This window comes from Buteo buteo, chromosome 8 (genome assembly GCF_964188355.1).
Source record: "Buteo buteo chromosome 8, bButBut1.hap1.1, whole genome shotgun sequence".
Classification (NCBI taxonomy): Eukaryota; Metazoa; Chordata; class Aves; order Accipitriformes; family Accipitridae; genus Buteo; species Buteo buteo.
In genome coordinates this window covers 19,346,422-19,363,070 of record NC_134178.1, presented here as the reverse complement: position 1 = coordinate 19,363,070, position 16,649 = coordinate 19,346,422, and the positions used below count along the sequence as shown (strand labels likewise).

At 44.4% G+C, this 16,649-nt stretch overlaps 1 protein-coding gene across 2 annotated transcripts in view; it reads right to left on the bottom strand.

Annotated features, from left to right (window-relative positions):
• Positions 1-205: 205 nt before the first annotated feature.
• The window catches only part of CYYR1 (cysteine and tyrosine rich 1), a 60,541-nt gene continuing 44,097 nt past the window's right edge, over positions 206-16,649 (bottom strand). For both annotated transcript variants that reach the window (XM_075034732.1, XM_075034731.1), the window contains exons 3-4: positions 5,969-6,126; positions 206-2,918 (exon numbers count right to left, since the gene is read on the bottom strand). In XM_075034732.1, coding sequence (XP_074890833.1) covers positions 2,785-2,918; positions 5,969-6,126 — 292 coding nt within the window. In that variant the 3' untranslated portion in view covers positions 206-2,784. The remainder of the gene's footprint in view (positions 2,919-5,968; positions 6,127-16,649) is intronic.

The following is a 16,649-nucleotide window of genomic DNA, read 5'->3' as shown; positions in this document are numbered from 1 at the left end:
ATCAACATCCTCACTAGTGTTTTCATAGCAAAAAACCAGCTCACTTCCACTACGAAATTCTCAATTTCCTATTTCCATAATTTTCCCCTGGAATAAGTCATGTATACATTGTAGGTACTTCGGTTACTACGACCTTCATGCAATATCATCAGAGGCAACATGCAATCACAAAGCTGAGAAAGAGGACTGCGATCAAAGACTTTTCGTTATTTTCCAGAAATGCCTTTTTATTTAAGAAACCCGCTTTATAACTTGTTCTGACAAATGTCACAGCTGGAGAAATTCTTCCTCTAAGGGAAGATTTATGATCTATAGGATAGTTTTCTTTCTCTGTATTTTTCAGGAGACTGGATTCATCAAATACAAACTGCTCTTTGATCTGTGCATCTGCATGTTCAGCACAAAGAAATGAAATACAAAAATGGGAAAAATGACAATATTCTTTATCTATAGTTAACTTTTTGGCACAGAAATATCATCCGGTGTGATCAACTGGAAAGTGCTGAGGTCCTAGCATAGAATGATGTGGTACGAACAGGATTTTCCACAGAGAAAACTATGCTTATTCTGTTCTTCATGCTGGCCACCATGTTGGCAGGTGCATCAATAACCCAGCAGATGGTTTTGAGTACAGACTGCCAAAACACTGCATACAGAAAGCTGCTCTTCACGGGAGGATTTCAGCTGAGGAACATCCATCTCTTGAGGGAACAGGGTACCAGCTGAAATGTCACAGGACATAGCCCAGAGCAGAAGTAATTGTAAGGATAACCTAGCTCAGGATGTGCCACCTCTAAACACCAAAACAGAAGTGAGAATATAACTCTTCTTCCCTAGAGAAGACTCCAAGGAACCAGCAGCAACCAAAACCTATGACACAGCTCAGTTTTCCTCTGACTGGGTTACAAATGCTTATGGGCCTGTGACTCAAGGCTCAGTTTGGCCAAGGGCCACAACACAGATCTTCTGAACTTACGTCGGTGAGCTCTGAGGCCATTTGCGCTTTCAAGTGGGGTTTCAATAGGATAAGCTTAGTCAGCCTGGAAAGGACAAATACAACTACAAAATCTGAGCAAGAACAGTCAGTAAGGTCTTGTTTACAAGAAAGCCTCTGAATAACTTTTGTGCTCAAAGTTAAAAGATTGCTTGAGTTCTTCCCTGAATCAGGACCGAATGCCAAAAATATCAGACTTAAGGGGTGATGAGAGGTTGTCAGTTGAGTTCACTGGGATATGGTACGACCTTTTGCAAGCTGCTTTTTCATTCATTAATACAATGACACACCTGAAAAGAAGATGAGGGCTACACTGGAAAACACTTAAATGCGTTCTGATCTCTGGGATCAGTGGTAACCTGCAGTCTCTCCCACTGAAATGGACCTGATGCCACAGCTGTACTGAACTCTAGGTGCTGTATTTTTGTCACCTTCCGCTATTTTTGCTGTAGCATTCTCAAACAGCCCAGCCACCCAACTCAAACTAAGGGCACTGAGCACTTTTAAATCCCTGAAGAGAACTACTGTCTTTGTGGTTTGCATATAAAACTGAGAAAAATACTAGTCTTACCATTGAAGGATGATGCTTTAGGCAATGGGATACTTCATTCTGAAGTCAAATAGGTGCTCCTGAACTACAGTTAGCACCATAAGTATATGGAACACTTTAAATCATAAAGGTCCGTACTTTTAGAGATTAAGTAATTTTGAACAATATGCATGACAAATGCAAAAAAAATTCTTTGGTGACTTACACTTTTAAAATGCCCAAGACAACATTCAAAAGTAATCTGAAGCTCAGTCTCTATGCTCATCTCTTTGGTTAGGCTGAATATCATTATTACAGGTAAACAATATGATTTTTTTTTAAAAAACAGTCTTTACACAATCCAATTGAAGATAAATCTATGATGTTTTAATATTTGCTTTGTATTTCTTCTCCCACTTGTGAGTTTTCCTGATTCAGTGTTTTTTTAAAAAATCAAAGCATCATTTGCTGATAAAAAAGGCATTGTAGCATATTTCCAATGTATACAGTATTTAAGTCCAGGTAAAAGTAAATCAGCTATAAATTAGTGTATTTCACATATAAAAATGCTCTTTGTGTTTATGTTTTAGGCCACGAACTAGTCTCAAACTGTTTAAAAGTAGGCACTTAAAACAACCTGCACTTGGCCAAAAATAATATCCATCATTTTTTGGTTACTGAATAACTCTGGCAGCATTTCTCTTTGTGATATGCTTATCAGACCAATATGCACAGCTGATCATTGGGTATTATCAGCCTGACGTAGAAACTGAAAATAGCTTGTGTTCCTTGTTCTTCCTTATTCCCCTCATTTCAAGGAAAGGCATAACACATACTTGAAGAGAACAGTTGGAGTTTTCCCCCAAAATAAGCCCCAGCAGCTGCCTCTTCTGCTTTTGAAACAGCTTGTTGAACCACTTGCACCACTTGCACATTCTTACATGGCAAGACCCCCACTCCCACGTGCTGTAACGGGCTGCAGCTGAAGCTAAGCACAGATGCTAAGCACTACTCATCAGGCTCTAATGTACAGGAACTGTTTCTTCGTTTTGGTCACAGGTTGTTTAATCATGAAACACAATGGTCCGGAGTGGACAGTATTTTTCTTCATCCTGAGCCATGGCAACCCTCCCAGGTTATTTCAACACCTGGCCATATGTGTTGATGCAGACCCTGTCCTATTTGTCCCTGAGCTGGTAATATTTGTCCCAACGGTGCTGCTGTTTCAACAGGCAGTTAATATCTGTATGAAGCCATGTAATTACTTCCCTGAGTATCCAGGGTATGGAGGGGGTGGGGGATACTGTATTGAAGTCTGTGGGGTTGGAGTATAAGGTGGAGGTAGGTCAGCTGGGTACTCCATTTCGTAGTCGTAACTGTATGGTGGTGGAGCCACTGAAATGGGAGGAAAAAGAAGACATAGTTAAAAATCTTTTTTTCAGATGCAGGCCCCCAAGTATTTTCTAGTTCACATTCAGACTTCCGTACAACAGATGTAAGGTCTCCTAGCAATGCGCTGACTTCTTTTTCAGACTGTCATTATACAGTCACTTTATGTCAATGCAAGTCCTTGCTTATTGCCCTTTCTTTCACTGCTTAGCCACGTGCTCACCGACGTGTTGTGCTGGTAACAGTGTTTGAGTGGCAGTATGGCAGATGATACCAGGATGATGTGGCAGAGCTAAACTTTTCCAGGGGAGGAAGGTTAGGTTTTTATCAGATCCATTCCCTTCCACCCACTTCAGCAGCAAAATGAGTTTATGTTGTCTCAAAATTACAGGGTAGCCAGGGCTTTCACTGATCTCCACAATTCTCTCAAACACCCTCTGGATCCCTGGGAGATATGTGATGTGACCTGCCATGCCATGCCAAACACAGCAGAATAGCAGCATCACACCTCCCAGGGCAAACACTGGACATCTTCCCAGGACGTTCCCAGGGCTCCGGCTGACGAAGAAGGAAGCTTTCACCCTGTTCACCCCAATGGAAACATCTGAGGAGAGCCCAGCATTTGTAAACTGGGTCAGGCATTTAGGAAGCAACAAGAATATTCAGAAACAGCTGAAAACATTTTCTCAACTACTTCTAGTAACCTTAGAGAAGAAGGATTAATTCAGTGATCAAAAAGACAGTAAATGCTGCAGAATGACAGCATGGTAGGAACTGAAGGCTCCATATCAAGACCCCACTACAGTAGTCTCCACAAATTTTAAGGTCCAGAGTCTGCTCATGTCTCTGTTTATGTCACCATGGATGCCTTCCTATCCCCTCCCTAGATGTCTCAAGCAGACTGGCAGTGAAATAGCACTTGAACAGAGAGGAAACAGAAACCTAGGATATTTGTGATGAGGGAAGAGACTCAAATCCCAGTGTGCCATGAAAAGCACTCCCTGCTCTCTGAAAACCTGGCTGTTGCTGTGGCCAAAGGAAGGGCAACCCCTCGCTTGCTATTCCTGTCCAAAACAGTAATGGCAGGGGGTAGGGTTGGTCACAAACCCTGCAGCCAAAGCCAGGTCAGTCATTAATCCAGAAGTGTTCATGACAGTGGGGAACACAGAAATCATTTCAGAGCTTCCCCATCCTCCAAAAATTGCTGCTGCTGAGAGGAAGAACTGCTCAAGCTAATGTTTGCACTAGGAACCCAGACCGTGCAGAATCAAACTGCCCGGAGGTGGAGACAGGGGTGAGTCATAGCAGGAGCAGACCTGGGGAGGAGAAGACTACAGCCCCGAAGTCTTCATTTTGCTTTTGTTTTTACAGCTTGCAGTGACTATTAGATTCTGAAGTAGCTCTTCAGCAATTCATGGTTGAGAATATTGCAGTTTTCTTTCATTACTCATCTCTCTATGCAAAAGAATGTTGTAATGATAAGGATGATTATACATGGTTTTAGTTTAACTAGAAAGTTAAGAGCATAAGGGAGAAAACAGACACTGAGAGCAGTGAATGTGATAAAGGAACACATAATAAATATGGCATAGCTTGCCTATAAGTATACATAATGCACCTGGGGTTTGCTGCAACCTTTGCAACAGGAGGGAATATAAAGGCAGGGGATGTCTAAGAGTGGGATGAGGGGATTTCATCCATGAAACACCATTGCCTTTTATTACAGTGAACTCTCAAGTTATCCCAAGGCAATCGCTCCTGGATTTGTAATTAACAATATCACTGAAGCAGAGACATAGCTGCATTGCACAAAGACCGTTATGCTGCTTCCAGGGTCAGCTCTGCTCTTCAAAAATGTGGCCACTTTGACGTGGTGGGGAGTCCAGACAAATAAGCCTTGCAGACCCCAGCTAGCTTGGTGCAGATCCACCTTCGGTGTTCCTGTACCCCAATCCTAGACTGGCACTAGTTGACAAGTGTGGTGCAGGGAGTGGCTCTGCACAGAGCTACCTCAGGTACAGCCTGATGTACCAGTTCCCACTCACTATGGGCACAACTGCACTGGAGCAGAGCCATGGTGGGGTCCCTACTATCCCCTGGGGTGCCGCAGAGCCTGTGACAGCTTATTAGCTCAGTGCCAGATCTGACTTAGGCTCTGTGCCTCCCCTGGTGCTGCCCTGCACCTAAAAAAACATTACACCAAAACAATGTTAACCCACAGACAAGCCTGCATTGAGCACGTCCAACACTCAGCTAACTTTGACCAAGGCACAACAGGCATCTCTTCACAGTGCTCCAAGCTCCTATCAGTTCAGGCATGGTGCCAGGTGGATGCAGGGAGCTAAGTCGGATCCAGCACTGCACACCAGCCAGCAGTCCCTCCTGGGACACACAGCAGAGAACACTGCAAACACGCCTGTGTGCCTTTGTAGAAGTCATCTGGGATCCTGCAGCACCCAGCAGCGCTTGTGAGCTCTGGCCAAGTACCAGCCAGCTCAGGCTACATTAGGCTCCACGTGGCACCACTCGAAGCCTTTGCGCTATGATCCACAGACCTTATTGTCCAGGTTTTCCCCTCTTTGTGGTATGCTGGGCCTCCATTATATCGGACATGAAAGGGAGCTGACTGCATGTGAATAAGAGCAAATACAAGAACCAGAACACAAAATAAGAATAATTGATCTGTCGCCAGAGAGCCTCTGGCACAGCGAAAAGGTCCATCCTGCATAATGCAACACCACCCTGAGCGAGGTCTCAACAAGCTACTACGGGCACTGCAAACCACACAGCTGTGTGAGTATGGCACCTGGCCAGATCTCATTAGCCCACTGAGTACCTGAATAAATTAGCCCAGGCAGAGGGCTGCACTGACGAACACTTCACACACTGAGCTGTCTTGCGTTTCTCAGCAGGGAGTCATGCCATTCCCCTCCGGACTGAGAAGAGCCTGCTGCTGTATTCACATCCCACATTTACTGCGGGGCCATAACTATCCAAAGATGCACTCCTGCCATAAACACAGGCACTCTTGCAGGGGCGTCATTTCACTTCCTTACCTGGGTACGCGCTGATAGTGTTGATGTGCGTAGTTCGGATGACCCCTACTCGAGTCCCACGGTTGTTCTTCATGCACATGCAGATACAGATGGCAATCCCGGCAATCACTCCCATTATAAATACTATACCGAAAACAATTCCAGCTATCGCCGTGCCTCTGCAAGGAAAATGGAAACATGCAGTCAGTCTCAGCCAAATAATGTTTACAAAACAAAATTATTTTCTCAGGAGTGGCCCCCATTTGAGAAAAAAGGTGCATATTGATTACTGAAAATGCTGCAAATTCTGGTCCATCAGAGCATCTGAACAGAAGAAATGAAAGATCTCCAAGACCAAAATGAGAAACTCTTTCAAAGTGGCCTTTGCCATTGTGCCAGATCACTCTGCTGATACACCGTGCATTAAATCCTCCCATTCCAGGGCCATCTGAATTTAACAACTTTTAAATATTACCAAGAATAATTTCTTCCCTTTACCCTCATCACACAAGACTTTTTTTCCTAAAGGCATTAGTATGATTTTCTTTCGAAAAGAAAGAGTAAGTTATCCCCAGTAATATATTCCAGAAGAATCCTGAAGTGTCTGCATGCTGTGCTTCCACAGCAATGGTTTGGTGATTGTTTTATCTTAGGTCACAAAGTCCTGCTGTGCTTGAGCACACAGGTTAAGGAGAGCCTCCTCTTCTTGAGGATGAGCAGCAAGAAGCAAAGTGAATGCCCACTCTTTCACACATCTGCTGCCACAGCCAGCACAAGTATTTGAGGCTTAAACAACTTCTTTTAAAATGGTCCAGAGGAAAGAATTTAGCTCGGCCCCTGAAGTAATGAATCAGACTTTCCTTGAAATTATACAAAGAAAGGGAAAGAAGCCTTATTGCACTGTCACACAGGAGAAAAACCTCACCAAGAGGCACTGAAGAGCTCCCAATAATACTGAGGGCAAAATCAGCCTTTCTGATGAACCCTAGTTCACTCAGGTTTGTTGTCAGGCACAGGCAGTGCAGCATATGTTATATGAAAGATGATATTTATAGCCTATCCTTTTACGAAAAAAACCCAGTGACTTGCCAGAAATATTCTTACTCTGTGCAACACATCCTCCAGCAAAGATTTCAAATAGCAACCTTGCTGGCAACTTTTTAACTGGACAATTTAATCAATCCAAACTGATAGTCTGTGAACATGAATAAGCTACACTAGAAATTATTGCAATATAGAGAATAAAACAGGCAGTGCAATACTACAAAAACAAATATTAAAAGGAGTCTAAACCGTAGTTTAGCTTCCCCATACGAGCATGGGAACACGTACCAGGCCAACAGGCTTCCAAAAAGTCAGCAAGTCAGGATGGACTCAATATTTGAAAAATTAGACCTTCTATTTAGAACCTAAATATGAATTTAAGAGCTTGTTTTCAGGCCCCAACTTTTCAGGAACTTGGCCAAGACTGCAGTACAATTACTGAATTGTATAGCATTAGTAAACACAAACAATTTGCTGTCTTACTAAAATACACTGCCAGGGAACTAAATTGCTCTCTGCTGTTATGTTGCAATGAATGAAGAGTGTGCAGGTGTGACGGTCTGACAAATTATAGTCAATGTCTCAAACATTTGTTAAAGAACTCTGGTAGAGAAAACAGCCTCTGTAAAAATGCTGGTGTTTTGTGAACAGGACAATGTGGCTGGAGGAGAGGGCCCCACGGAGGGTGGGACCGCACTTCTCCAAAGCCGCAATTCCTTATCTTAAGTGACCAGGACAAGGAGCACAGCATATGCGCCTGGAGGAGAAGGCCCCACGGAAGATGGGACTGTGCTTCTATCTTACGCTGTCATGCCAGCAGGAAAAGAAAGGCAGCTCCACAATGAACCTCCCACCCCCCAAAGCTCACCAACCGATTCCAGAGAACCCCGGGAATGGGAACTGCGCATGTCGAGACCATCAGCTAACACACTATAAAAGAAGGGAGAATGAGTTCTCGGTGCGCACCCTCCGGAACTGGATCTCTATGCTGGCTGGACCAACGCTGGACCCAGGACTGGTGAAACGCTTTTCTTCTCTCTTTCTTTGTCTCTTTCTCTCTCTCCCTCTTTTCCTTCTCTCTTTTCCACAGTCCCTACACCTCATCCTGTTAAACATAAACCGTTGACCAAGTCTGAGACTAGGAGTGGATCTAGCCACCCCTGGGCTCCTCTTTGAGAAGGAGTCCAGAAAGCAAGGGGGTCTGCTCTGAACCTCGTGACTCAACGGGAGGGCTCTTCTTCTGATACAATTCCATGTTCCTTTTTCCATTTCTTTTTCTACACCTCCCTTCTCTTTTCAAACAGCAGCTTAATGACATGTTGCAAGGTTCATATTGATAAGTTCACTTGTACTTGGGCAAGGTTAGCTAGGTGAATAAATGTTGATTGCTGTTTGAACTCCCTTGGTGTCATTTCACCTTAATTCTGACAAAGGAAATCCATGAACCTGAGTTACTCCAACTTTGGGACGCGACAGCAGGGAGAGTACACCTGTTAATATTTTGCAGAATATATAAAGGCCTAATTTACAAAACCCTAACTCATGGAAGCAAGCACCTGGCTGTAAAACCAGTAGCTTGAAACACTGATGTGATCAAGTGCTTTGGTATTAACCACCATGAGTAACTCAGAAACACCTCCCCACCCCCTCCACATCCCCCACAGTTTGCATCTAACAAAAACAAAGTCTGATGCTCTTGGAAGATGTGACTAAGAGACCTCCAGTTTTTCCAACCTGCTCTCTCTGGGAACATTATCACTACCTTGAGAGAAACTGATGTATGAGAGAACAGTTTGATTCAGGAGACCCTTTAACACAGTACTCTCTTAATTCGAGAAACTTTTTCTTGTAATATCACAATTAAAAAATCAGGCATAATGCACGGTACCCCTATTATAAACAACTGTTAATCACTACTACTTTTGCTACATCCATTTAGGGGATGATTTGCTGTGCCCTTCACTGGGGGCACCGCATCACAGTTGCAGGGAACTCTGTTATGCTGGAATAATCCCTCTCCCAGGTGGAATAAGCAGAACCAGCCACCGCTGACCACTGGCCTCAGGTCCTGCATTGCATTTCTGCTTTGTACATGGTCCACTGCTGCCCAGCTCCTGCATCCCAGGTACACTCTGCCTGGCTGATCTGCTCACATCTCAGAAACCACAACAGTTTCTCGCACTTCTAACCAGCTGCACCCCAAGGAAAACCCAACCTCCATCCTAAAGGCTGACAGAAGTGTGTAACACACAGCACACGATACCTTCCCAGTGCTAAATTAGAAGTTCTGTATTAATAAAGCCTATTTTAAACACAGTTTAAATAGAGTTTGTCTCAGCTGTCTCCAAAGGCAAAGGCGTTCCTTTTGTTCCAGAAGTGGTCAGCCAGATGCCATTTGATCATCTGCCCTGAGCGATGGGTTGCACTCTTCATGTGCCAGTGCCCAGCCTCACACCCAAAGCCCACTCTTCCCTTCTGCATGAACAGCAACTGCTCCAAAGCAATATCACTCCACTAATTCCAATGATGATTCTGTGATACTTTTCATAAGAAGTAAAAGTATTCATAAGGAAAGGAAAAAAGATGACAAAAGGTCTGATACCATCTTCAAAAGGAGTTTCCACCTTGCCTGAGATATTAAGCAGATACACACCTGCCAGCTTGCTTTGGGTGACAGAGCTGAGATCCAAGGTTTTCCTAGTGACCCTTCAGCGGTGTTGGCTGACTGGCACTATCTTGCCTCTGCAAAGAAACAGCAGCAGGGCAAGACACAGCTGTTGAAAGGCCCTCTGCATCTGCCTGCACCCAAAATTCAAAAAAGGCTGAAGTCCACTGGCAAAAATTCCAAGGTGGAAAAGGCCTCTGAGTCTAAACACAGCTATACTGGAAAGCAAAAACCACTTCTGCCAGGCTAGCAAACCCAAGTCAATAAGTGAAATAAAGAATATCCACTAAAACATTCTGTTGATGGTCCCCACTGTAGCTCCTGCTGGTATAGCCGTGAACCAGAAACAAAAATGGTCACCAAAGAAAATATTCACTAGCTGAGCTTTGCTGACAAAACTGGTAAGTTCAAGTGTCACAGTTCTGAAATCAGGACAAAAAGCGGTTTAAATAGCTAGATCCACCACTGCTTGTGGATTCAGGTTTTCACACTGCAGTGGTAAATTTAGAGCACCTATGGATGGTTACGCAGAGAGCCTGAGATATGGAGCAAAAGATGTAGGTCGCTTTTTAAATCTGGTTACAGCCTGACTGAGTACCAGGCACTCACTGGTCTCGGTGGGCTTCAGATCAGACCCAGTGCCACGCACGTGAAAACTGTTCCAGGAATCAAGGATCTGTTTGAGAGGACTTCAGGACATATACTCTCTTATAACAGAATATATATAACGCTACACCACCCTCTGACAGTGAGTCAAAATGTAACCCATCCTGATTCAGAGACCTGCAGCCCCTGCCACACACAGTGCCTCCCAGTAAAACTAGGAGCAGTCTGCCTCTAAACATCAGGCTGCACCTTCTCAGCACCAAATCCTGGCAGGACAACGGTCATGCGGTAGCTGTTCTGGGCACACAGTACAAAAATAAATACTTGTTCTTTTTGTGGAAAGCCTATGGTATGACTGGAACGTATGAAGAAAAATAAGCAAGTAGTTTTTATAAAATGGCAAAGTTTCTCTTTGTGCTATTAGGGAATTCTTGAAAATAAATATCCTAAAAGTAAATATCCCTTGTTTTATATTAAAAAATGCTTGCTTTGTCTCTCTTTCTCTCACTGATATTTTAGACTTCTCTATAGAGACACAGAGGGATACTGCGATTTTTCATGCTATCACCACCATAGAGCTGTTCAAGGGAAAGTGCCTAAGAGAAAAAGGACACTGTAAAGCAAAAGAAGACCTAGAAACCACACAGCAGAGTCACATAGCAACTAGGAAGTTTGAAATGAAGGGGAAACTTTGAAATGGAACAATTTGAAGGAAAACATTATGCAAAGCCCTTTACAGAAGCAACGCCAATGAAGAGAAAAAGACTGCCACAGAAAAACAACGCACAGAAAAGTAAAGATGGAGAAGGGGAAAAGTAGTTTTAATGTTGTGCAAATGTTGAGACATTGTCGGGGTAAAAATCAGGTATTCAGAGAAGCAGCTTTTCACCCGCTTTTAGCAACATTCTGCTGGAAAGAATATAAATCTCATTCACAGCTTAACATTTCTGGCCCAGCAGAACGCTGTGCGGGGGATCAGGCCTTTTGCTGGGTGGCACCAAGGCCTTGGCAATGCTGGAGCCAGGCAGGGCTCTCACTGCTCTTGGAGCTGGCGTGGCTGAAGTGCCCGGGGCCAGAGAACCTGTCCCTCGGGGGAACTGGTAACGTGGCTATTTTACACAAGTGGCAAAGGTGTCACCAGCAGTTGCTCCAGGCTGCAACAGCTAGGGTTGAGATGACTGGAGAAAAGGAGAGAGACTGAAGAGCAGACCTGCTCCTTCAGGTCTTCATGAATGGGCGTGGAGTTCATTTAGTGCCCCTTCCCTCTCCAGAAGGCTACTACCTTGGGAGTTAGGCAAGCAAAGTGGATGTCAAACTTGCTCAAGACAAATAGTGCCTCTGCGGTCATCTCCACTTTGGGGACACTGGGTCTTGGATGCTTAAAAATCTTATGGCTCCATAGGTCTCCTGAAGGAAGAATGATTACTGAATAAGCATCAATTTTTAAATGCATTGCCAAAATTTCGGATCCAGGTATACATGGCCTGCACTGCTGTATGGCAGGGACTTTGTAGTCTGTTGGCCTCTGCTTTTCTGTCTTGGGTTCTACCCTAACTTCACACGTGGTATGGCGTGGAGCATAAAACTTTGCTGGGGAGCCTGGTCTATTAGTATAAAACTGCAAAGAAAAGAAAAAGCCTTTCAGCCAGCTTTTCCAGGAAGCCCACAGACTGTTATGCAAAATGTTTTAATCTCACCACCACTGAGACAGTCCCTCCTGAATCTGTCCCCTCCACCCCCACTTCCCACCCAGGGATACCCATCAAAGTGCACGTCCCAAAAGCTCCCCACACCACTGCGGCCAAGGGATGCCGCGCAGCATGTCCCCCTGGCCTCCTCCTGCCTTTGAGGCGTCCTCAGCATGGGGGCACACACAGGTGTGGCTCCAGTTATGGGTCAGGGCAAACCAGGCAAGGCACAGGGGGACAGATGCCCGTCAGCCCGGCGTTGCCGCATCAGAGACCTCCAGCCACGTCCTTGCATCCCAATGCTGCTTCAGCCTCTCCCCAAAACCCTCCTGCTGAGGCTTGGGTTGCCCTCCTCCCCTCACGTTTGCACTCATGCCTCCATACCTGCACCTCCTCAGTGTGCCGGGACAGACCCAGCTGCTGGCACCGTTCTCCTCTGAGGATGCTGTGGGGACTGCTTCCATTTGCGTGTTCTCCCCTGTCCGGGTGCTGCCCAGCACGCTGCTGGCTGTCCCTGTGCCCCTGACTCTTCAGCTTTGGGTTGTGCGACCCTCACACCCCTGCCCTTTTTGCATTTGTTGTACTACACAAGCAGATGGTTTCTCTTGATTCCTGTCTTTCTTTAGCCCTTCTCCTCCCTGGAACACCTTTAAAGGCTTTCTTACAGGAGAAGCCAGAAAGGGCAAATAGACAAAAAAAACGCCTCAGGAAGAGCATAAGAAAAGGGAGAAAACTTTCTCTCCTGGCCTCCTTCAACAATTTGCAGCTCAGCAACTTTCTGACCCAGACAGGTTGGGGTTTTTTTTAACTGTATCACTCGGTGGATTTCTCTTCTGCAAACCTGCCCAGCCTCATCCTGAACTCCTGTAAAATTTAGCATCTACAGCCTCACGTGGCAAAGAGCTCCCCAGCTTAATTACGTATCTGAAGAACTGTGTCCTCTCGTCTATTCTGAACTGAATGCCCAGTAATTTCACCCGAGCCTCCTAGCTCTCAGCTAGTGAGCTACCAGCCACCCCTTCTGCACTGCCCATGATTTTACAGACCTTTACCAGCCAACTCTTCCCCATCCTGCAGGAGCCCTGTCCTACTTGGCTATTTTGCGTACAGGGACCACTTCATGCCTCTAATCACCCCAGCCACCCCTCCTTGCACTTTTTCTCATCCTCTTCTGTTGTTGTCTGAGAGCTCCAGCAGAAGCCCATACGACAGAGACACAATAATGTTTGCTGTTTTCTTCTCTATTTTCTTCTTAAATAATCCACAGTATTATTTTAAAATCTGTTAAAAAACACAGATGTGTTTTTTCTTGACTGTCAAACAGTTGGGAACTAAGGTTTTATGGCACTATTTACCATAATACCAAGTCTCATTTCTGAGAGGTAATGTCAGCCCAGAGCCCACTGATTTGTGTGGGAGTTCGGGTTGTTTTTCCCTGCATGCATTATGTAGTGTTTATGGGTCCTGGGTTTCCTGCCATGGTGCCTGGACTCATGTCCTCTACCGGAGAACAGAGGCTAAAGCAAGCACAGGTGAACTTAAGCCACCAGTTTTTCCAAAGCCCAGCTCACCATGTAATACTGTATTGATTTAGAAACTATTGTTGCAGAAGTGACAGAGTCCGACACCAGAGATGCATTTATATTGGCATAAAGGTCTTTTCATCCTGTAATAGCTCACATTAGCAATTTTACAGCAATTTGACCAAGTATGGCAAGAAGTTGATAGAAGCATGTGAAGATCAGTATTCCTACTCTGCATTCGCTGTATTTCATTACCATATTAGCGCAAGAAAGACGTGCCATTCTCAGTCTTCACTTTGCTCAGCTGATCTCTTCCATCTCATCATCTTTCCTAATTTCCAGTACTTTTTTAGTTCTCCAATTAATTTATTGCCGACTCTCTGTATCTATGCTTTGCTGGCACTGCATCCCTAGAATAATATTAATAATAATGCATGCCATACATTTTGGAATACTACTCCTAATACTAATTTAAACCCTTTAATTTTTTCCCTTTCAGGCATTCAAAAAGAAGCTGATAAGCGATTTTTTAAAACTCATTCTCTGAGATAAAATAAAATAAAAAAAATCAATGATCTTTGATCTTCTCATCCAGCCACTGACGTTTTGAAAAAGTACTCTTTGGGCTCTTAATCAGACTTGATGTTACTTGGAGGGAGGAGGTGTTGGGGCTATTTATTTAATTTGGTTGGCAAACCCCAGTTTACTCGGACTGACAACAGAAGCGCAGCAGGGTCACACGCCATTTTCTCCTGCCTCCACTGGAGCAGGCAGACCCATTCTGGGGGGGTTTGCTCCTCTCCATGGTTGTCCCTTTATTTTCATAAGGACAAAACCACATAGTGAGTGATCCTCTAAGAGACTGGCTTTGCTGTCCAGGGCATTTTGGCTTTACGGCTGGTGTATCTTGAGAACCCTATGGCAAAAGCTGATGGAGGAGCGACTCAGTCAGCCGGGCTACTCCATGGCTGAGCCAGCAACCTTCTCACCACAGAGAGTTTTACAGCCCTGGAACGCAGACACCAGGGCAGTGTGGACTGAAAAGCCATCCAACTCGGGAATCAGTTAAATAGTCAGCTAGCTGCTGCCTCCTGGTTTTAAATTAAATAATTAGTTTACAGAGTAGCAACTCAAATGGACCAGGCTTGCCTTTGAGGCTTTACTTTGCAAATTGTACTTAGACATAATCTGACTAGTACTTCCTTTAAATACATGTTTTACCACAGGGAGGAAGGAGATGATTGTCTGCTTCTGTAAACAAATCCCACCTGCCTGTTAAAACTGGGTACAGGCTGTACTTGGACAGTATTTCCCTTCTTTTGCTCCTACTCGGTTGTGTTTAAGGTGTGTTGTTCATGTTTAATTCCTTCCAAATAGCCTCCTCTGTGCCATTCCCTCTCTACCTTGTTGTATTTGCAAGATTATTAACTCAAGCACCCAAATATCTTGAGTAGCAGCTGTACAATGAAAAGGTGGTGGGTAATCATGCCAATTCCTGACCTCCTTCACCCCAGCTCCCTGTGGGCAGGTTATCACTTTGAGACTGCTCTATATTGTTAAGCTACATAATCTTGCAAAGGGTTAAAGGATAGTACATTCTGTCTTTTAGTATTGACAGTGCCTGAGCTATAGGTTACCTTCTACAGCTTGTTAAAAGGCTGCTGAGCCACTGAAGCGTAACTGTGGCACACTTGCAAAACCAGAGAGAAAATCATATAAACTGCAAACCAAAAGGATATGTAATTACAGCTTGTTCTGTTTTGGGCTATTGTTGGACAGGCTTTTCAGATAATTTGCCTTTTGAAAAATATGTAGAAATTTTATGCTTACTTCCTTTACGCCAAACCATACGCTTTTCTCCCCACCACACTGCTGGAGGTGCTCCTTGGCCAGTAGTGCTGCAAAGTGCTTCAAATAAGTGATCCTGGAAGGGCCAAAGTGGCTGCTACAGTAAAGGGAGAGTAGAGAAAGAGAGCTCTTCCTCTAGCTGGTTCCCAAACTGCTTCCCCTGCCTGTGTACAATAGGCCTGAGATCCTCCCACTGCCCTAGACAGAAGGGATGGAGGGAGGGATGGCATTGCTTCCATCCTGCTAAAGACTCAGTGTAGGGCTGGCTCAGAAATAATTTTATGGACAGAGGGAATGACACATGAAATATAGCTGGGAGGTGAATGCTGCAATAAAGCAAGCACAATACTTAATACACAGTGGTGTTATTAACTGAGCACGGCTAAGCAAATACATTTCGGTCAGTCCCTGCCTGTCCAGCATTTTCATCAGACTAATACAAGCACACATGCAGATGCTGGTTTTGTAACATTGAGTCTATCTGTCTGGCAGTTCAAAAATTTCAGAACATTGCCAGAATGTGAAAAAAAACCAAACCCAAACAAAACCAACAATACATATTTAAATTAAAACAAGAGATTAAAAAAAGTCAGAAATACAGAAGTAACAGGGGAGAAGCTTTTTTTTGACCTTTTATGTGAAAGAATTCTGATTAAGATATTGCAAGGTTTCCAGTTACCACTTTTCACTCTCATGCTCTCCTGCTGCTTCTCTGTCCTTGTTTTGTAGCAGCTCCTCTCACCCCACCTTTCCCTCTCAGACATCTTGTGCTGTTCCCTGCAGTCATGACCTTCCCCCGCTCTGTAATGTGCTTCACACGCTTCCCTGGAAAGGAAAGAGAAGCCATAATGCAATTTCCACTTTCCAAAACGTTCCTCATTGTGCTCACGAATCCAAAGCCCAACCTGACGCTGACTTAAAATAGAAAATTACAGCACAACTGTCCCTAATGTAGCCTTTGCTTTAATTTAGGGATTTTTATTCTTTTTAGGCCTGCAGTTTGCATTGCTGGCTGAGCTTGCTATTTAAAACACTTTCCGAATCAACAGCAATGGCAGAGGCTGAAATTGCTGCCCAACTTCAGCCCTTTGAGCATCAAAGAGCGAGAGGTCAGGACGATATGGTGGGCTTCCGAGACCACAAAGTTAGTAAGCCCCACTAACAGCTCACTTCTGGCAGCCATGTTACTGGGTATAAACACTTAGGAGAATCCCAGGAATATTCTCTTTCTGGTAATTCTCAACATACTCTTTCTGACAGTGATTTTATTTATACCGGCTTCTGCAAACACTTGACTTTGCACACCACATGAGCTCAGCGCAGGAGAA